At 46.9% G+C, this 22770-nt stretch overlaps 1 protein-coding gene and 1 long non-coding RNA gene across 9 annotated transcripts in view; one reads left to right on the forward strand and one right to left on the reverse strand.

Moving 5' to 3' along the window:
• TEX2 (testis expressed 2) overlaps nt 1-22770 on the reverse strand; it is a 108027-nt gene that overhangs the window by 10680 nt on the left and 74577 nt on the right. For all 8 annotated transcript variants that reach the window (XM_045489476.1, XM_045489469.1, XM_045489472.1 and 5 more), the window contains 3 exons: nt 17665-17811; nt 13357-13456; nt 3486-3618 (listed from right to left, as the gene is read on the reverse strand). In XM_045489476.1, coding sequence (XP_045345432.1) covers nt 3486-3618; nt 13357-13456; nt 17665-17811 — 380 coding nt within the window. The remainder of the gene's footprint in view (nt 1-3485; nt 3619-13356; nt 13457-17664; nt 17812-22770) is intronic.
• Nucleotides 15207-20782, forward strand: LOC123603941. The gene is made up of 3 exons (XR_006715119.1): nt 15207-15326; nt 16034-16256; nt 20573-20782. It is a non-coding gene; the product is annotated as an uncharacterized LOC123603941 (long non-coding RNA).

A 22770-nucleotide genomic window follows, 5' to 3' on the forward strand; every position in this document is an offset into this window, starting at 1 on the left:
GGCTGAAGTCGGACGCTTAACCGACTGCGCCACCCAGGCGCCCCAAGCCTAGTTTTTTTAAAAACACACCTTAGAATCCAGATGAGTATGACATCCTTTCAAAGAGCTGCCTTAAAGGGCTAATTCTAGTTTTGCTGCCTCTGCTAAAAATCTTTGGATACGTGCTTGGAGCCAGACACATAAGAAAAAATGAATTATTTTATCACTGATACTCTATCTTGGACCAAACATCTTATTTCTTGGTCTCAAGATCGCCATCACCCCTGAACAACTTCAAGCAATTTCTCGAAGATCCAATCCATCTACAAAGCAGGATGATTCGCTGATACTCAGAACAGTTAAAAGAATGTCACAGGCTCTGGAGGCAGTCCTAAAAGGCAGCTTCCAAAGAATGCTTTAAGTGAAGGCTGCATAGTTACATTAAGCAGCCCAGTGAGGTGGCCAGGCACGGGAGAACGTGTTCACTTTCTCTAAGTGAAATCAGCACCATGCATCTGCCACAGACACACGCGTGCACACACCTTCCCAGCTAGACCGAGTCACAGTGTGGGCTGCAGGCACTCGGCTCCCAAAACACAGGGGCTTCAGGGTGGTGGTGGTCCGGGCTACGCTGTGGACTAGTGACCCAATATGGAGGTCACAGGGGCCTCCCTATGGGGACTTGCACACCGGACCCAGGCTGCAAGGGTAACGCACGAACAGGTTGAGCGCCTTATAGGACATGCCCTACTCCAGAGCCACGGTTCCGTTAGACAGCGGCCAACATGTAGGATGTTTCCCTTACTGACTCGCTCTGGGCCTCTTCAGGTCGAATACAGTTATGGCCGCTCAGCTAGCTACCTGAATTCCACTTTGAGCACATTATCGCCCAGAGTTATGTTAATGACAGTGTGCCACAGGTTGGCTATTTGGGAAATCAAGACTGAAGGAAAAATGCCTAAAAATATAAAGTATACACATATTTCAAAGAGAAAGGGCTTCACTAGAATAAAGCCACACAGATTGCAATTTCTCACTGTCATCCTCAGGGTAATAATGTGAGGACATGAACAAACGTTCTACCAGTAAGGAGGACTTCCCACAGGTTGAGCAGCATCTTCTAGAGACTCCCCCGGGGGCACAATCACTTGCACACTTGAAGGGGGACCGAAGAAGGCGGTGAAACAAAGCAGAGGCCCCGCCAGAGCCTAATCTCTGGCGAGATTCACTGTGGAGGGAAACGTCGGTACCAAAGATCGCATGCTCAACAGTAGCTACCACGCACACTGACGTCCGTCTCTCCTTGGTATTTAGACTCAGGGTGATTCCAATATGCTCATGACTGAGGAGGTGAAGGAGTGGACTCTAGAATCACTCGTGGGATTAGGTTCTTAGTTACGGATGGGCTTTCATAGGCTCGCAGTGCACTCAGAAATTGTGAGCCAGATGGAGTGGGCATTTTCAGGGAGAAGGATCCAGAGCTCTCAGATTCCCCAAAAGGGGTCCTTTATGTAAAAAACAAAAGGCTAAAGGTCCATTTTTCCAGGCCTTTTTCTCCCAAATGAAGCACTTTTGGGAATGCGTGTTTTCCTTGCCTTTAAAATTAAATGACAGCCCATTACACGTCAGCATATTTAACACCCTCACAGGAAGAAGCAAAACATTTATCCCAGTCTCTACTAGGAAAAAAAAAGGTACTTCCTAAGTATATTACAGACAAATACCATCGTATTCCCAGAGCAGAGAAGATTTTTCATGCAGTCTAGTGAAACACTGCTTACTCAGAAACAGGTCCGCCTGTTCAGCCAGGGCTTATGAACTTGAGATTGTGCCAGGAGAGCCACGTGAGTAACAGCACTCATGGAATACCTAAGTGGCCAAGATCTCAGGGACTTGGATGTATTGGGGTCTCATCTGCTGCCCAAGACCTCCCTTTCTATTGGAGTCCCAGCAGCCCTGTGCTGGGCACAGGGCTATGTCCAGAACAGGCTCCTTCCACAAGGTTCTGACTGAAGTTTGCTCTGTCCTGCTCCTGTGTAGTTAGACCTCATTTTCAAGGTTGCTTCTGCCCAGAGTCTGCTTCATCTCATAGGCTGGATGGCTGATAGTGCAGTTGTGCAGGGCAGTGGGGTGGGGGCATCCAGGCACAGGAAGTTGAGTCTGATTGGATCAAACGCCCAGCAACTCAAATCAGGGAAGTTGGCAAGATTTTCCCTCCCAGGAAAGCCTCTTAAATACCCTGACCTCAATCCTCTCAGGTCTATAAACTGAGCCTCTACGTCCAGGAACATGTTAAGGACAAGCTTCCTAGTGGTGTCACACGAGACCAAACAAGACTCAGCACCTACAGGGCATGAAATGCTACATGGAGAGTTAATAAACACCACTCACCAGAAAATACAATCCACAGATTGCCGAATCCAAATACATTTTAACAAATAGCAGAAAAATGAAAGGAAAATAGCACAGATACAGGTTAGATTGCATACGGCAGGGGAAACTTTCCAATCATTAAAATAGGAACATTTCATTAAGTAACCTGGATAAATCAGAGTAAGTAAAAGCACATTCTCAAATGCAAGACACCCCCCCCCCCAATCTACTGTTACCACATGTATGAATACAATCATTAGGTCGGCATCATAACTGAACAAAAATCTAAGAGTCTGTGTCTCATATTCAGACCCTGACAAGGTGGGTCCTTGTGGGGTTTTCCTGTCATTGTACTGTCAATTCCACACCAAAGGTGTAAAGAGATGAGAAATAGACTCCACTTAGCATTTTTAGTTTGGTAACAACAATAATCAAATTTACATTTTCAGTCAGAAGCAGTCATTTTTAAGGGGTATGGAAATGTACAAGTTCCAGCTTATCCATTCTAGGCATCTAAGGAAAAAATAAATCAACCTTCATTAACTATCGCACAGATTTGAAATAGTTACTCAATCAGACAAACTGGGCAGCAGATGCAGCGTCTTCTACAAAGAGAGGAATTTACTACTAAGCAAATCAATGTCGTATTATTTAGGGAAAATACATCTCAAAACACTTTAGGAGCACCCTCTTGGCTACAAAATCAATTATCTTATCATAAATAATTCTGACTTTGTGATTATAGCAGATAGACCCCCCAGGGACCTTCGCATTGCCCACACATTGCTGTTTGTGGGTGGAAGGAGGACGTTTCCGAACGATTCCCTTCACAGAACATTTTATTGTGCAGATGAACCTGCCTGCCGGTCTGACTCAGTGATGCTTTCTGGATAATCGATGCTGTGCCCCCAATGGCAGCACTGAGGCCAAAAGGTGCTGAGCAGAGGTGGGGACTCACGGCTTTTGGGGACGAAACTAAGGAACCATTCCCTGAAATCCTCTGTGGTCCAAAAGCAATCTCGTGGAAGCTCACCCAACATCTGAGGCCACTACACATCAAAGCTGCTTCTCAAATGCTAGAGGGAGAGGTTGGTTCCCCAGGGTTGGATTAGTAAATCCATATGGCCCCTTACCCTTCTTTGCCAATTTCTCCAACCTTCAGGGCTTCAACAAGAGGCTCTTTCCCCAGTTTGGTCAAATTCATTTTGGTCTCGAGAGTCATCAGAAAGGACCCATTGTAGGACATTCCCAAATCGATCCAGAGTCCTGCAGAAAGGGCAAAAAACAGAAGGTTTTTTTCCCCCCCAGGAAAACAGGACTATCAATGACAGTATAAAAATTTATATCACATTGGGGCGCCTGGGTGGCGCAGTCGGTTAAGCGTCCGACTTCAGCCAGGTCACGATCTCGCAGTCCGGGAGTTCGAGCCCCGCGTCGGGCTCTGGGCTGATGGCTCAGAGCCTGGAGCCTGTTTCCGATTCTGTGTCTCCCTCTCTCTCTGCCCCTCCCCCGTTCATGCTCTGTCTCTCTCTGTCCCAAAAATGAATGAACGTTGGAAAAAAAAAAAATTAAAAAAAAAAAATTTATATCACATTGATGGGGCGCCTGGGTGGCTCAGTCGGTTAAGCATCCGACTTCGGCTCAGGTCATGATCTCACGGTCCGTGAGTTCGAGCCCCGCGTCAGGCTCTGTGCTGACAGCTCAGAGCCTGGAGCCTGCTTTGGATTCTGTGTCTCCCTCTCTCCCTGCCCCTCCCCTGGCTCATGCTCTGTCTCTCTCTGTCTCAAAAATAAATAAAACATTAAAAAAAGTTAAAAAAAATGTATATCACATTGAAAGTCTATAGATTTGTATCGCCTGTACTACCACTGCATGCAAGGGGAGGTCACGCGAAGAAAAGCTCCTGGAAATGGTTCAAGCGTTTGTCAGCTTGCCAACATGTGAATATCCATTACAACGGTCACAGTGAGCTTAGCGAACCTGTCAGCATTGGAAGGATCCAGTCCTCTGGGTTCTTCTCACATTTAGTAAGAAAATTCACTCCCAACAGGAGATGGCTTGACCCAGGGCAAAGCCAGGAGAAAGTCTGCTGATTCCCAGCCAGTTATGAGGCAGAAGAGAGGGGCTATTCTTTTTTTTTTTTTTTTTTAATGTTTATTTTTGAGAGAAAGAGAGAGAGAGAGAGAGAGGGAGAGAGAGAGAGAGAGAGAGAATCCAAAGCAGGCACCCCAAAGCTGGGCTACTCTTTAAAGACACATGTGAGAACCACTGTCTTGAAATTATCTCATGTTGGTGGGACAGTGGAGCACAGAAAATGCTCCAGATTGAGCTCAGTATGATAAAGATAGGGACAAAAACTTTTAGCACCCTTTTCTCTCTGGAAATTGCCTAGTAATGGAAATAAAATAATTAATGTTCAAGCCCCAGAATTATCCAGATAAAGTGGGGTAACCACTTTGTACCCTAGTTTAAAATACCAGTGTCAATGAGATCATATCTAAGTTTTGTGGAATGTCACTGGGATGGCCTACCAACACAAGTGGTCACTGACCAGAAGTCTAAAATGCAAACAGGGATCATCTCATGACCTTCTACACCAGGATTCTGTGATTTGGCAATAGAACATGCTAGGCTGTGATTTTTCAGCTCAGGATTCTGTAACACTTCATGGACTTTCAATCAAAATGTGATCCTTGGGGCGCCTGGGTGGCGCAGTCGGTTAGGCCTCCGACTTCAGCCAGGTCACGATCTCGCGGTCCGTGAGTTCGAGCCCCGCGTCGGGCTCTGGGCTGATGGCTCGGAGCCTGGAGCCTGTTTCCGATTCTGTGTCTCCCTCTCTCTCTGCCCCTCCCCTGTTCATGCTCTGTCTCTCTCTGTCCCAAAAATAAATAAAATAAACCTTGAAAAAAAAAATTAAAAAAAAAAATGTGATCCTTCATGTGGGTGTTTAAATGTTAATAAACTTTATAGATCCTCATTAGACACATGACAACATCTGAAAGGAAGCAGGAAACTAATCTAAAACCATTGTTCACACACAGCGGCATTTTCAAGCAATTACAGTAAATAACTTATCCCCTATTTGGCCACCATTTCAGATAAAAGCTTTGCTTAACCTCAAGAAGCACTAATGGTATAATTCTTCACTAAAGGCAGAATAATTTCCATTTTGTTTTCAACAAATTCTTTTCATCATAATTGGAGGTAATTATTTTCCATGAGTGACATTAAGTGATACGCAGATCAACTGTGACTGTCTTGTTTGTCGCAACTCACAAAACTGCATTATTTCTTGCTTATGTTAAGCAGTTAAAAATCATCAGTCAGCTTGCTCTTCAAAGGTACTGTTACTGGAAACAAAGGGTATGTCTGCTTTTATAAAGACATTTAGTCAGAATCACTTCCAGGAGAAGGGAATAGGGCAAAAGGCTAGATATTAATAGGTTTTCAACTCAATATAGATAGAATATCAATAAAGAAGATACTTATCGCTGTATAATACCTCCACTTTTTTTTTTTTTTAACTTGAGAATCGATAGGAGTCAAACTACCTGGCTGCTGTATATATTCAGAAATAACTTCTTTTGAAAACCCTGGTCAGGCTTCCAATAAATATTAATAGTATATAGTGCCTCTGAAGATGGTCATGTTAAAGGCGTCACAATTTTACTTCTTATAAAGTAGGTTTTGTTTGTTTCTTTAAATGAGGAGGTGTGACTATAGCTTAGTGCACTGCTGGCTTATGCCCCAATAACTGGGACATTCAGCCCAGTGATGTGTGGTCCAGAGCCCCCTCTGCTAGGAGCTGGGGTGGGGAAGGCAGAGGGAAGGCGCACATGGAGCCCTGGCATGTGGACTGGGGCTTGAGTTCCACTGGAACTTTCTAGACCTCTGTTTACGGGCTTCCTAATGTGCACAAGGGGGCTGCGCTGCCTCTTCAGGGGAGGGCTATGTCCATCCCAGCTGGGGCTCTTCCCCTTCTCTGCTGTCGCCAGCCCACTTTGCTACTTCCATGACTCTTTGCTCCAGCCTAGGTTCCCGCTGTTGCCATGGCAGACGGGGACCAGCCCAGAGAAAGCCACGGGGCCAATGGGGCAGTAGGTAGGCAGAGAGTCCTGTCTGGGCTGGGGAGAGCACGCAGCATGGACATCTATCTGATGGAGCCTCTGCCTGCGGAGCAGGGTCTGTTTTCGTATCACTGTGTATGCCCCAATAGGCCCACCCGCAGGGCCATGTTCAGCCCTGGTTCTCAGGGAGAATATGAAGGAGTCAAGATTGGCCTGAGAACTTTTAAAACCAGATATAAACTGCAGCCATTCCAACAGATTACTTTAATATGACATGCTTGCATTTAGATGAGGGGAAGACTATTTTAGCATTAGGTGCAAAGAAAAATCTTCTTCTGTGACAATGATTCAGCAAGCCAAAAAGCATCCTGAAAAGCCTGGAGCTCACACAACCTGGAGCTGAGACCACACGGTTACATAATGGGTGAGTCAGGATGCTCCTGCCAGTATGAGTGAAAGATGAAATGAACAGTTACTAGAAAGGCTGTCTTCTCGGTGCGGACAATCTGCGTCAACAATGTAAGGATGGGAACACGCCCTGCTCCGTGACCGGGGTCTCAATGCTCACCAAGCTGAACACGACTAGCCCGGATGAATGCAGGTGCAGAGAGCTCTTTCTTTTGTGCTCTGGACAAACGTTAAGACCCTTTCGCGAGGCATTCCATTTAAAATGCTCCTCGCTACCAAAGCATAAGAGACTCTTAAAAACTGAGAACAAACTGAGGGTTGATGGGGGGTGGGAGGGGAGGGTGGGTGATGGGCATTGAGGAGGGCACCTGTTGGGATGAGCACTGGGTGTTGTATGGAAACCAATCTGACAATAAATTTCATATATTGAAAAAAATAATAAGATAAAATAAAATAAAATGCTGCTCTCTATAACCGCCTGCTCTTAGCACTTGAGGACAAAAACGAAACGTTGAGCCGGACAATTTTGAAGCCTTTAAACAGGAGTATGGCAATCAGTGTACAGAGAGGTTCTCCAGAAAGGCCATGAAAACAAAGGGTCTCCTATTAGCCTGCTTGGGCCGCTATAACAAACGGCCATAAACTGGGTTGGCTTAACGACAGATATGTATTTCTCACCGTCCTGGAGGCTGGAAGTCCAAGATCAAGGTGCTGGCCAATTCAGTTCCTAGTGAGTTCCCAGTGAGAGCTCTCTTCCTGGCTCGCAGAAGGCCACCTTCTCACTATGTCTTCACACGGCAGACAGAGACAGCAAGCTAGTTGGCTGGTCTCTTCTCATAAGGGCACCGATGCCATCATGAGGACCCTTCCCCCTCAGGACCTCATCTAAACCTGGTCACCTCCCCAAAGCGCCACCTCCAAATATCAGTACATTGCAGGTTAGGGCTTCAACGTTTGAATTTGGAGGGGGGACAGGACAGGGGACACATTCAGTCTGTAACAGATCTCCCCCACGTAAGCGGTCCTCATGTGAAGAGTAGTAGCTGATGACTAACAAGTCCCTGTACCATTGGCACGTGATGTGGCAACAGGGGGAACAAAACGGACAATGATGACTTCAGTCGGTTTTCATGCCAGCACCTGTGAGGAGTTCCGATGGCTGTTTTTCCACTCTCCAGCTTCATGAGGGAAGGATCAGTCACCATTGCCACTGCTCAGAAGGAGACTGCGGCAAAGGTCACAGCCTGCTCCACCGAAAATGTTCCTTGAGTTCTCAGTGCAAGATGTCAGAGCTGAAGCCACTGAGATGAATCCCTGCCCTCAGGCACCTTATGCCTGAAGACGGATAAAGACGGCCTAAGGCCACCTGGTGCAGACTGGCCGGTGTCGTCCTGGGAGACAAGCACGCCTTAGTGAGTGTCACCAGAGACAACTAGAATACGGGTCCTTTGGCCTCCTCCTGGTATTCTATTTGACAGACGCCATGGACACAGGGACAGTCTCACTGGGGCCACATAAATCTAGTAATTTCTCTCGGCAGCTCATGGTTTCGCCACTGTTAAAGTAACTAAAAGGCATCAGTCTCACTGGAGTAGGTTCAACAGGGCACCCGTTCCTTCGGCGGGGTTAGAAGAACCGAAAGCTGCGCTCACCTGAACTTGGCCCTTGTGTCATCTGCTCCTCTGTTTCCTGCTGATTTTAACTGTTACTGGTTGGTTTCCACTTTGAGAATCAACATTTGGCATCCAAAGAACAAACTTCTTAAAATGGAACATTTAATAATATATTACTAAGAACAGACGTTGGAGTTACAGGTTCTGAGAAAAGCACACCAGGGACTGTCTTGTTCCTGATGCCATACTGCTCACTCAAATACCACAGAAAACCAGCATTCCTTGTATCTGGGTGTATCTTTTAGGACTGATGCCGCTCTGTCTACCTGTAATTGTTCTCGGAAACTGCTCCGCCTCTCAAGATTGATCGAATCAGTCTCCTCTCTTCCATCCCAACCAAATTCCACAAAATGGTATTTTTCTCCCTTTCCACAAAAAAGTAATTTTTCTTTCTGCAGCATGATCCGGTCAGAAAGTGTGGGCCCATTCCTGTCAGTGCTGAGCCCCATAGTCTGGCCCTGTCACTGTGCTCAACTCTGGGCTGCTGTTTTCCTGTATCTTCTTCTTCTTCTTCTTAATTTATTTTGAGAGAGTGAGAGTGTGCACGAGTGTGTGCGGGGAAGTGGCAGAGAGAGAGGTAGGGGGCGGGGGGGGGGGGGAGGGAGAATTCCAAGCAGGTTCTGCACTGTCAGTCGAACAGGGGCTTGAACTCACAAATCGTGAGAACACGACCTGAGCTGAAATCGAGTTGGACGCTTAACCAACTGAGCCACCCAGGCGCCCCTCTCCTCTTGGTTCTTTTTTTTTTTTTTTTTTTTTAACGTTTTATTTGTTTTTGAGACAGGGAGAGACAGAGCATGAACAGGGGAGGGGCAGAGAGAGGGAGACACAGAATCTGAAACAGGCTCCAGGCTCTGAGCTGTCAGCACAGAGCCTGACGCGGGGCTCGAACTCACGGACCGCGAGATCATGACCTGAGCCGAAGTCGGCCGCCCAACCGACTGAGCCACCCAGGCGCCCCTCTCCTCTAGGTTCTTAACAAGGGCGTAGTGGAAGGAATGGGCAGGTCACAGACCAGCTCTGGTTCCAGTTTTCTGCAATACTCAGTGGCAAAGTAACTTCGGTCCCAGCACCTGATAAAGGCACCAGGCACTAAAGGTCAAGGTCCGGAAGGCAAGTCGTAGATGGCAGATACCACCGGTCATGACCAAAGGCATTTCTGAAAACAGACAAGGTTTCTGTTCCTGTGGGACACGGTACTCTTGCCACAGAATCCAACACCTTCTGTCAAAGCTTGGGCTATTATTTGGGAATCTTGAAATAGATGGCACTCTGTCTGTGGTGGACGCTCAGTGCCTATTTGTAGGTTTAAATACATGCAGCCAAAGTCCTGAAGACCAAATGAATTTGTGAGCCTGAGGGGGTCAGAGCCCACATCCTCGGTTCATCCTGACATTGACTGACATGCCTGCAGGCGCTGCTCTGACCCTCCAGGGCATCTGACTGGCATGCGGCCTGAAGGAAGAAAGGAGACCCACGCGTGGCCCTCAGTCAGAGGTGCGTGTGGAGTGTGCAGGGGTCAGAGATGAAGCAGCAGGTGCACAGCCAGTTTCCAAGGGACAAGTCTTCCCCTCTTCCAGCCACCTGCAATGATGGGGAGCGAAGACACCCCTGGGGAAGGTGGTCATTCAACTGGCTGTGTGTCCTGGGACTCAGACAGGCTGACGGTGGCCGACATGTGATTTCATTTGGAGGAACTACAGACGTTGCTCCTTTTAGTGGCAAGGCCACGACAGCAGAGGATGGCCTTTTTCTTTCCGTTTATTCCTGTAAAATGGGTCAACTGGGCACCATAGCCACCTACACTCTAAACTCTCCCAGAGCAGCAGCAGCGAAGGCACCACTATCAATGGTAAAAATAATAGCCTGCACTTACCGCGCTCCCTTGGCATCACGCCTTCCAGGTGGCTTCCATGCACTAACTCACTGAGTGCTAGACCAGCCTAGCCCATCAAGTCACAGTCTCCCCACTTCAGAGAGGGGTTAGCGAGGTTTACGGAAACTGCTCAAGGACAAGGAGCTGTGAATCCCAAAGCCCGGCCCCAGAGCTGTGCTCAGAACCACCGTTCATCGCTCATCCCGAGGACAGAGTGATCCAGTCAGCCTTGGCCCGAGTATCTGCACCCCCACCCCCCAGCCATTGTCTCCCACAGGTAAGTTAGGAAACAAAAAAGGGGAAAAAAAGGGTGTGTGGGGGATTCCCCCAGAAGGTGCCCCATCTTTAGGGCTGTGGAAGCCTTCTTCATTGGGCTTGTATTTCCCCGGAAGGTGAGCTCTGCTTTCCAGAGTCCATTTTAGCCAGTCACTCTTGATTTTCATTTCCTTCAAGGTAAAGTTTCCCTTAGAGCAATGGAATCCAAAACAGCACATTTCCTTTACGTTTATGTCTGTTGTACCATCACAAGCATCCTTTGCAGACTTGGGAAAACCTAATTTGATCAAACTTTTAAAACCCACAGGCTTTATGTCTTTTATCATTCCTTTCTTTCATAACATTTCCTTCCTTATTACATAAGCAGGCAGATGTCTAAAGCTTGCCCTGAAAGGAGTTAAGTGAGCCTCGAATGGATTAAAAACTGGCAAAGCTTTGATCTGGGTAGTGAAATGTCTTGCTCCAGAGGAAGAGGAAAGAGGCTTAGGCATTTGGTGAATTTCACTCAAAGCCTGACCAAGCTGCCCTGGGAAGCAGCAGAGTTCAAAGCTACGGGGACACTCCTTAGATACAGCAAAGCCCAGCTGTGGCCCTGCTTCTTTCTTGCTGGAAATTTCTATTAATTCAACAAAGGACAGAGATAACAGACTGCTAACACATTAGGAAATACAGCACGTACACGTATTATTTACTTTCTTTAAGCCTGAGGTGTATGTTAGCTGATCATTTACCAGCCTGTTACTAGTCAATTCCTCACAAAGCCAAGAGCAAAGGGGAGCCCAGAGCCCACCAGAGCCAGAGGAAGACAGGCAGGCAGCCCTCATACACCGATGAGGTGGAGATCCTAGCTAGGTGCTCAACATATAAATAATGTACCTTTAAAATTTTCACATGTAGTTAAAAGAACTCTAGCTAAACCGTTGTCTGCAAATTATCTTTTCTAGAGTTACCCTTTGTGAACCATAAATTAACCAAACCCAGGAACACTCAGATTTACCAAAGTGTAGACACGATCAAGGGGTTACAGGTGATCTTAACATGCAGGTATTAGGTGGACTTTTGGACTTGTAAATAACACTCTGGTCTATCTCTGAAATCCATGTAATACTAAAAACATGGAAATATGGGCTCACTGTAGGCTGTAATATTGCTAAAGAGATCATCAGAGCTGCAATAATTATAGGACTAGAAAAAAAATCTCTTTGTATTCACATCAAATGTATACAACACTGAAAATGATTTCATTAAATAAACTATTCAAGAGCCATCTGATACAGCTATAGAGAGACAAAAATAGATGCTATAAATTTACCAAACATTTACTTCAAAACAGATATCACCCTCGGAAAGTTGTAATTATTTTCTCCCCACCTTGTTCCTGTGCCTTTGAGGAATAATGTCAATCTGGTTTAGGTGGAAAGAGGTGCATCTGGAAAGGAATACTACAGAAAAGAAATCGAACACTTCCACGATGGAGAGATTTTCCCAGCCTGTTCATGGACTATTCTCGCCTACCTGGCTTGCGCCTCTGATTTCCCCCCATTCCTGTGTACTAAATTTTCCATCACGGTTCTTTTATTTTTTTTAAATTTTTTAAACTTTTATTTTTTTTAATGTTTATTTATTTTTGAGTAAGAAAGATAGAGTGCAAGTCGGGGAGGGGCAGAGAGTGAGGGAAACACAGAATGTGAAGCAGGCTCCAGGCTCTAAGCTGTCAGCACAGAGCTGGATGCGGGGCTTGAACTCATGAGCCGTGAGATCATGACTTGAGCTGAAGTCAAGTCTGATGCTCAACCAACTGAGCCACCCAGGCACTCCTCCATCATGGTTCTTTTAAAATCACATGACACAAAATACACACAAGTCTTTATGTCCATTTTTTTTTTTTTAAGTAGGCTCCACACCCAGTGCAGAGCCCAACATGGGGCCCAAATCCACAACCGTGAGATCAAGGCCCAAGCCGAGATCAAGAGGCAGACGCTCAAATGACTAAGCCACCCAGGTGCCCCTTTTACATCATATTTTATTTAAACTCTATACATCCTAATCAATTCTTTCTGCCCCAACTCACAAGAGTAGGTGTAAATAAGGTGTCAGGAGCATGTCTTAAAAATCAAATCTGAGCACCCTCCCCCAGCAGAGAGAGATACTCTCAAAATATTGCTGACAACACGCCTTCATTTTTTCAAATACCTACTGAGTGCCTACTAGGCGTGGGAAGGAACATCAAGATGCGAAACATGAAGGTCAAAGAATCTGCAACCTAGAAGCTGGGGCAACGCAAAGGTGCGAATGCATATGAAGAATGGCAGCACTTGGTAAGGGATGAAGGCTGGGGCCGGGGCACGTTGGGGACGAGCAGGGCTGAAAGCCCTCGCAAGGGCTGCAGCCATCCAGGGCAGGGGCTATTTTCTAAATCACACAAATGCCCAGGCCCCACCAACTGGTACATGGGCATGTTTGGGCTGGGTGAGGACCTTCAAGGATCTGAGAGACTAGAAGAATTAGGATCTATTCCCTATCGGCTGAAAGCTGTGACTGTTAAGAACAAAAGACAATTGACATGAGACAGATGCTTAAAAAGGCCCCAAACCCCCTCTATACACAAAGCTTTGGTATTCAATCTGCTGTGATGGAGACATTTTAAGACATTTTAACACCCGTACAAATGGGCAATTCTCTGCTAGAGGCAATTAAGAGTTACCTTGGTGATCAACATAAGGCTTGAAGGCCTGAAGGATTTTTGGCACAGCCACCCCCATGTCAAGTTCCGTCAGAGTTAGTTCATTCATAAAGTAGGGGAGCTGGAGGAAAGAAGTAAACAATGAATGAGACATTAGTTACCCGGTCAATGTTAGAATTCAACATACTCTCAGAAGGAATGACGGTCAAGGTTTTGGGGACACATTCATCTAACCAAAATTTATGGAGCACGTACCACATACTAGGCATCATCCTACAGAGAGACCTGTGGACGAGTCAGGCGAGGTCCTTGCTCTCGTGGGGTTTATGTTGGAGAGGTGGAAACGGACAAAGAAGTAGACAAATAAATAACCTGAGAGAGTGATTAGTGTTACAGAGAAAGTAAGGCAAGTAGTGGGATAGAGGGAGCTGGGGTGTGGGTGGGAGGTGGCTATTTTGGCCAAGGAAGTCAGCGAAGGCTTCTGTGAAGAGTGCTGTCTGGCTAGAGACCTGACTGAGGAGAGGGCGTCAGCCATGTTGATCAGGTCACTAGAGTTGGCTACAGTGTGGGAAAGTGGACCTCTCTTAGACTACTAATTGCTCCAACGTTTCTGATAGGCAAATTCATGGTATTTATTAAAATCCTTGGGAAAAAAAAAAATCACATCCCTTGAACCAGTGCTTGACATTTTCCTTTTGCCTACCCTGGATTCGAGTTCCTCACTCTACCCCGAGAGACTGGTCTGTGCAAACCACATCAATGGGCTATCCTGCCCTCTGGCTTCTGGCTGGGCTTGACCCATGGGATACACCAATGGGCAGGGAAGAAGGGAGGTACATGGGGAAGAGTATTGTCAGGGATTTGTCTCCTCCCTCTGTTGAAGGCCACCACTCCTGTCAGACAGGCAACACAGCCATGCTGCCCAAGGCCTGGTAATTGCTCCTTGCTTTTGCCCCTACAGGGAGCGGTAACCCTCCCCTACCGGGAGCTGCCAGCCCTGGGTCCTGCTCTGTCCCTTTTGGTTTTCCTACACTGGCCCACACATTATAAATCTTCCCCTTAATCAACTCTCCTCTCAGGTTACTCCCCTTGAGTGTGCTGTTTCTTGCTGGGACTCCAACTAATACAGCATCAGTCGGAATTTGCTCTAAAGAAAATAATCTGAGTACTAATATGCTTAGAAATTCCTACTTTGCCTCAAGATGACAGAATTAACCCACCCATGTTTCTTTCACCCGAATTGCATGTGTAAGACATGCAATATACTGAAATTAGAGAGGTTATGATGGCTGTGATGGACAAAATGTGACTAGAGACAGTACTCAAACGTGCATGTGAATTAATTGGTGGTTGCTGAATTTGGAAAACCTTTTTCCAAGGCATCAATGTTATGTGGCAGTTGGCCTCCCTATCAGCCTACAGAATGCTACTTGGCCAAGAATGTAGCCAAATTCTTGCACCCTTGCCCCAGACTGTTTTGTCTATTATCAGCACTCTAATACCCAGTGAGTCAGGGGCACGCTGGGTTTCTGTGGGAACAGCAGTCCAACACTGACCAAGGGGAGTGAATGCAGAGAGGGTCTGAGTTCCCAGACTCCTGTCCAACGTCCCAGTCCTCCTATCCTGTGCCCTGCAGTTCCCCGCAAGGGCAGAGGAGAGACCTAAGACAAGGGAAGGGCTGTGGGAGTGGGGACTGAGAAAGACTCGGTAGGGCTGAGCTGGGCTCTAATCACCAGTAAGCAGAACGGGGAGGGACTCAGCAGGACCTGGCTTCCTACTTATTCACCAGAGTGCCCAACTCCAAGATTCTAGAACATCTCTAAGCACCCTCCCCCTCCAAATCACAACTGATCTGAATCAAAACTCTCAGGTCCAGGCCCTAGCCTGGTCAGCCTCCTTCCTACTCTGTAGGGGAAGGCAAGGAAAAGTCACTCCTTCTGCTCTTTTCAACCAGAAACTCTCTTCTTCCCACCCAGAGGCACCACCGTGAGGTAAGAACCCACTGCAGGTTCTTTACCCTCCTGGGTAAACCCAGCTGGACATCCAGGTGTATGGAACATTCTCAGGTTGGTGGGGGGGGAACGCTGGAAGTTGTCTGCGATAACATTTGCTGACCCGGGGCACAAGAGGCCCATGATGACTGAGGCCCCATGGCGGTGTTGGGAGGGGCCGGCTGGGGCCAAGAATGTGCTTGCTTGTTGGGGCAGAAAGTCAGCTTGCTTTAAACCATCACTGGGCACCAGATACACACACAGGGCTGCTCTTTCACAACATGAGTCACTCTCACATGGGAGGGTGACAAACTGAGACTGCAGGGCAAGGACATCAAAGAGTTCTCCACATGTCAGGCCTTCAGGGGAAAGCAGGAGACAGGGGAGATCTTTGTCACAGCAGACAGCTGTGCGGGCTCTTGTACTGGCCGTTAACCAACACTGGCTACCAGGTTTAGTCCTTCCCGGGATATCTGGATACTGGTGATAGTAAGACTCTCTTGGCAAGGGTGGTAGGAGGTTCAGAATTTGAGTAATATCCTACTTCTGTTTATTCCATCACATCCAGGGTGTCCTCTGGTCTGCAGGGGCAGCAGCTCAGGTCAAGGTGGAGGTGCTGAGGCTGGCAATGGAGGGGGCACAGCCCCTGCCTCTGAACTGCTGGTACTACTGAATCTAGGCCACTTTTCTCCATTCTAACCTTCTAGCGCTTCTGACCTCACAACACAAAAGGCAGCTTTAAGTCTGTAAACTGAAAAAGCCCGTGACCAGCAGGGGGAGAAGATGAAAATGACAGACTTTCCCTCAACTTCCTCTGGGATGAGAGAGCCCACCGATCTCCGCCAGGAGGGCAGAGGTTCCATGGACTTCCAGCACCCGAGAGAAGCAAATGTGTGTAATAGGGAGAGCAGTGTCCTGTCTGGAGCTGAGGTGTGCCCTGCTCTCTGCCTCCCATGCCAGGGACCCCGGCCTTCACGCTCGGGGAAGGGCGTCTGGGAAAAGAGGAGTATTGGCCCCGCTTGCGTGTCTTGACCCAGGAGCTCAAGCTCTCCACCATTCTCCAGAAAGAGGGAAGAGGTTGAATGAGCTCCAGCGCGGCTGCCTGTTTACAAACACGGGAGGGTTACCGCCACTTCCTGCCCTCCTCTTGGACCCAGCTGGCAGAGCGGTTTCAACCCTCAATCTACCTGAAAAACAACAGCTGACCTGTGTCAACTGAGCCCCCCCAAATCCCTGCTCCGAATTCTGCCTTGAAATCCACTCTTCCAGCTCAGAAGGCAGCCTCTCCTCTTCATCAGGGGTTAGGGAAGAGAGGACACTGGCCTCCGGCTGGCACACACAGCCTGCCAGGGCTTGATCTGTCACCCAGGGCTTGGTCTGTCACCCAAAGGAAAGACGAAACGTCACATCGAAGCTTCTCCATGCCCACATTTTCCTTCTAATGCAATTTTACCTTAGCTCACCGTTTCCTAACCTGGAGTCCTTGAACTCTCTGAAGTAATGGGCAAAATTCTGCATCACTATGCATTTTTCTATGGAAAGAATCCATTCATTCCTGCGTCTCAAAGGTATCTATGACCCAGAAAGATCCACTGATTTAAGCTGCTGACTGTGCAACTTCTCAGTGACGATTTGGGGACCGAAGTGACTCTTCCTTGGCTGGGTCTTCGCTTGGTCAAAAACTTACTTCTAAGTAACCTAAACAAGGTCTCTGGGTTGGCAGAGGTGGTACCAAGTTACTCATTTAGTGGCAATCGTGAGTAATATTTATGCAGTTTAAAATTACTTCCAAGTGGGCCCTTGATCAGCACCAGGACTGGTTTTTTTCAGCAAAGAGAGAGCCCAAAATAAAATACCATCTGGCCAGAAGTAAAGGTCAAACCCAGACACATTTAGAGTTCCATGCTAACTTTCCCGGCCTGGAGAGGCAGCGCGACTTGGGAAAGAGGTTTGTAGTCTGGCACTTTTCTCAGCAAGGATGGCGCGGCCCCTAGACGGTGAGGCTAGGTGGGCTCCAGGAATACAATTTAAGTTCCTTACTAATTGAAGGATAGCAGTGGTCTACACGACAAACCAGCTACAAAAGCTCACATTTTCCCACACCAGATTCTGGACTATCACCTAAAATAGATAACAATGTGGGCAACAAAAAGGAAAGTGTAAACAGGAACATTCATTAAGTCCCCAGGTATGGTTAGTCATAGGGCCGAGGTCACAGCTGTTGTTCTCATATGTTATATGCTTCAAGCCAAATTATTTTTCACTTACGATATAATGATACAAAACTTCCAAATTAAGAAGTATGAAAATTGGAAGCCTCTTGTGTGGAAAACGGTACCTTTATTTTGCTGAGTTTCATTTGGATTTTCTTAGACACCAGATCAGACCAATATTTCTCTCCTAAGAAGTCCCAAAACATTCTTCCAAGCAAGGCATTCACCCAGGCTTCCTGTTCTTCCTCCTCCGAGGGTGGAGCCTCTGGCAACTGGCAAAAGAAAAGGAACCGAAATTAGCTGGAAAGCAACTGGAGAACAAGACAGGTGCTTATTTTTACAAAGTCACTGAAGGTTCCCTTCCTATAGAGATGGGCGACCACGGGAGTTGTATTTCTTTCCTATAAATTACAAGTCTCACATTATGTCAGTGAATAGAAAAAAGGAGAAACAAAAGCCACCGTCACAGATAAAAACTCCTCTTTGTCTGTTTTCTTCTACTACCAGTCTTCCTGTGAACCAGCTAATATTTCATACAATCAGTTCGACCAGATTGTCCTGCCTCCCAAATTACCTTGGTACCCACTTTTGACTAAGGACATCTCTGATTAAATGTCTGCCTATCTCTTCCAGCTGAGGCTTCCTGGACATATAACCATGAGGCTGGTCCTCACAAAGCAGCCTGAAAACGTCCCATGCCCAGGACTCCTACAGTCAGCCAGGTTCTTGTGAACCCACAGCCCTCTTGGGCGAGAGGCAGGGAGGGTGCTTACACTGGGCCCTATACCCAGAGATACTCATTTAAACGGGTATCAGAATTTTCAGAAGCTCTCTCATTGATGTCCTGAACAGGTGAGGTTGAGAACCACAGCCCTGGATTAGAGAGAGCTCGCTTTCGAGAATTCTGTGTAATTCCTACAGCTCTTCTCCCCAAGTCAGCCCAGTGAGATACCCTGGGTCTCACCTCCACTTGGTACAACCTGTCTTAAACATCTAGCATGGCCAGCGTGTAAGGCGGGAGAAGGACAAATTTGAGTTAGTTTCTGGTTTCCAAGGCTAATCATCAGATGACGGACCCTGGCCTGGAGAGGGCCAGGTAGGGTGTGGCAGGGCACCTGGCAGTGGAGGTAATGCTTGTTGACCACAACCGTGGTCACTGTTGCTGCCCCCTGACCCTGCGCCAGGCCCCGTGATAAGACTGTTTCTCAGGCTCCCTCATTTATGCCCTACGATGCCCCAGAAACATGGAACCCTTACTTCTATTTTAGGGATGAGGAAACGGACTTGGAACCATTCAGTGTCCTGCCTGAGGCCCCTCATTTATCAGCATAGCCTGACTCAGAGCCTCCTTCTCCCTGATCTCCACCTGCTCTGTCCCGAGGGAGGAAGGTGGTGTGACTGGCACCTGGTGGGACAAGACATTTCCTTATGCTGAGGTCTCTAATTAGACTACGGCCTTACAGAAACAATTTGCCTTGGAAAGCAAAGACCAAAAAAACTAGAAACGCAGAAATCAGCGAGTTGTTCACCCTTTCTCTTCCCTCTACGGTTTGTACAAATGCATCTGCTCTGACCTTATGGGCTGTCTGCGGCCATAACGCACGTCAGACGCCCTCACCCTCTTCACACTTTTAGTGTGTGTGTGCTCATGCCGGCGCTGTCTGTGGCGGGCAGCTGTGACTGCCCACATCACAGCTGTGTGCCTTGGCCAGGGGGACTGTACCCAGGTGGCCTGGTGCTCGTGGACCTGACGCTTGGAGATCTGATGACTTGTGAGTACCCCAAAGGCCTGTGGCATGTACCTACATGGACTTTTCTGAAGCCTGGACTTCTGAGGGTCCGAGGCAGGGGAACCGGTCACTGAGCTTGTACAGGGCCTAGTGGACTGAGTGGCGCCCACCTGTCCACTAGTCTTGTCAGAGCAGATGCCGTCTCTCTCTTTGGGGGTCTGGGAGTTTGCTTGTGGTTTTTAATCTAATGTTATCGCACATAAAGGGAGACTATCAGGGGACATTTTGTGTTCTAGGAGTCCTTTAAATTCGGGTGTTTTCACGGGTGTCCCTTAGGAATGTTGGCGAGTCTCATTAAAAAAAAAAAAATTAACTCTGGGGGCGCCAGGGTGGCTCAGTCGGTTGAGTGTCTGACTCTTGGCTTTGTCTCAGGTGATGATCCCACGGTTTGTGGGACTGAGCCTCGCATCGGGCTCTGCACTGACATCGGGCTCTTTCTCTCCCTCTCTCTCTGCCCCTCTCCTGCGCACACACTCTCTCTCTCAAAATAAAAACAACTAAACTCTTGTTTAAAAAATAATACATGTTGGTCATTCCAACACTTCAATGGATATACAGTACCTCTGTTCTTTCTAGTGCTGTAATATCTTTTGATATTAACCAAGACTTTTTTTTTTTTTTTTTTAAGATTTTAAGTAATCTCTATACCCGACGTGGAGCTTGAACCCAGAGATCAAGAGTCACATGCTCTACCGGCTGAGCCAGCCAGGCACCCCTAACCAAGACATTTCTAGCACCAGGTTCTAGATGCAGGAGCAGAAGTCTGTGATCACTGAGCACTCAGTCATGCCACAGATGGGACATGGTTTTGGGAATCACTTTTCTCTCTGCCTGAACATCTGCGCCCAGCCCCCAAGGGGATATGGTCCAGCTTCTCTGAGGTTACGGTCTTTGAGTCTCATCAGATTATCTACACAGGCTTCTGAGTAAACACCCATCCAAGAACAATGTCCTCTTCCCCGGGTATTTAGACATTGCCAAGTTGTGCCCACACAGGGCAGCACGTGTCTTGCTTAGATCTGTAGGCAACATAAGAGGATTGGTTACTTTCCCTTCTCACGTGGGGGAGTCTACCCTTTATTAACCTTTCTTTACAACACTAGTTATTCACAGCAAACGGGTTTAGCACAAAAGAGCAAGAAACAAAGGCTATTTCACAATTTATGTTCCAAGCCAAACGCATACGATGTGGAAACAAATTTCTGAAATAACCGACAAGCAGGTTGTTTTTTCTTTTCAACAGTTCCTTCTCCAGGCTTCTCTCTTCACAAACTCATGGGAACAAAGAAAAATCCAAGAGCAGCAAAACACTGACAATGCATCGAAGCAGCTTTATGAACAAAATCTGGCTTCACCAGGCTACTAGAAAGAACTCATTTCCGATGAATGTCATAAAAATGTAAGAGCTTAAAGAATAAATATGCGTGTGTTTCCTAACATTGCTATTTGCCTGTAGGAAGGAATGTGAGAATATTCATTTCACCATTTCAACTATATACATACGTTCAGATAGGGTAACTTTCTCAAAATGACTTCCAAAAAAAGGCCTGGAGAGTCCGACGGCCTGAAGCTGAAGGAGGCCATCATGAGTGTCTGGGAAGCTCTTGGGATATGGTTTATTTTTTATTTTTTAATGTTTATTTATTTTTGAGAGAGACACACACAGAGACAGACAGAGTACAAGCCGGGGAAGGGCAGAGAGAGAGGGAGACACAGAATCTGAAGCAGGCTCCAGGCTCTGAGCTGTCAGCACAGAGCCCGATGCGGGGCTTGAATTCAAAAACCGCGAGATCATGAGCTGAAGTTGGATGCTTAACTGACTGAGCCACCCAGGCGCCCTGGGACATAGTTTTTATTAAAAGCTAAACTCCAGAGTAAATTACAAATTTACTTAATTTTTTAGTGTAAACTTTCCTGTAACAAATGGCAGGAGGCCAAGGCCAACCCTGCTTTTTTTTTGTTCCAAGGAGAGCTCAGTGCCTCTGCTCCTAAGGTTTGGTCACACACGATTTGGCGCCATCAGGGTTTCACAAAGGACTGCTGGGTCCAGGGGAAGCACAATGGAAGACCCTTCCCCCAGGCCCGTCAACTGTTTCCCCAATTATAAAAATAATACGTATTTATTACAGAAAACACCCATAATTCCACTATCTAGTGGAATGTATGTAACTCTTTAGGACACAGAACTTTAAAAAACAATTGGATCAAACTAACATGGTTTTGTATCTTCTTTTTCTTTTTCTTTTTTTTTTTTTTTACAGCTTTACGGAGATACAGCTCACATAACACACAATGCACCCATTTAAAGAGTAAAATCTATGGTTTTTAGCATATTCACAGAGCTGTCACCACCATCAACTTTAGAACATTTTAATGACCCCCAAAAGAAACCTCGTGTTCCTGAGCAGCCCCTAGCCATTCTCCCCCAACTCCACCCCCACCACCGTCCCCACCGTCCCCACCGTCCCCAGGCAACCAACCATCAATTTATCTCCGTGAATTCACCTATTCTGGACATTTCACATGAGCGGAATCATACAATATGTGCTCTTTTGTGACTGACCTTCTCTTCTGAGGCATCATGTTTCCAAGCTTTACCCGTGCTATAGCACATGTCCGTACATTATTCTTTTCTATTGCAGAATAACATTCTATTGTATGCGTTTACCACATTCTATCCATTCATCAAGTGATAGAAGTTTCCACTCTTGACTACTGTGAATAATGGAGCCATGAACGTTTGTGTACAAGTGTTTGTACGGCCATACGTTTCCGTTTCTCTGGGCCATATGCCTGGGGGCGGGACTGCTGGGTCGCACAGCTAGAGGTTCACTTTGAGGAGCTACCAAAGTGTTTCCCATAGCAGCTGCATCGTTTCACTTTCCCACCACCAACATACAATGCTTCTACCTTCCCTACTTCCTCACTAATATTTGCTATTATCTTTTTTTCATTCTAGCCATCCTAGTGGTTGTGAGGTGGTATCTCATTGTGGTTTTGTTTTAAAAAAAATTTTTTTTCAACGTTTATTTATTTTTTTTGGGACAGAGAGAGACAGAGCATGAACAGGGGAGGGGCAGAGAGAGAGGGAGACACAGAATCGGAAACAGGCTCCAGGCTCCGAGCCATCAGCCCAGAGCCTGACGCGGGGCTCGAACTCACGGACCGCAAGATCGTGACCTGGCTGAAGTCGGACGCTTAACCGACTGCGCCACCCAGGCGCCCCCCTCATTGTGGTTTTGATTCACATTTCCCTGATGACTAATGACCGAGTATCTTTTCTAGGCTCACTGGCCATCTGTTTATCTTCTTTGGAGAAATAGCTATTCAAATCCTTTGGCCATTTTTTAATTGGGTGATTCACTTTTTTAAAAAAGTGTTTGTTTATTTATTTATTATTTGTGGGGGGGGGTAGCAGTGAGAGAGGGGGAGAGAGAGAAT

The sequence above is a fragment of the Leopardus geoffroyi genome, chromosome E1 (genome assembly GCF_018350155.1).
Source record: "Leopardus geoffroyi isolate Oge1 chromosome E1, O.geoffroyi_Oge1_pat1.0, whole genome shotgun sequence".
In the NCBI taxonomy this organism is placed as follows: domain Eukaryota; kingdom Metazoa; phylum Chordata; class Mammalia; order Carnivora; family Felidae; genus Leopardus; species Leopardus geoffroyi.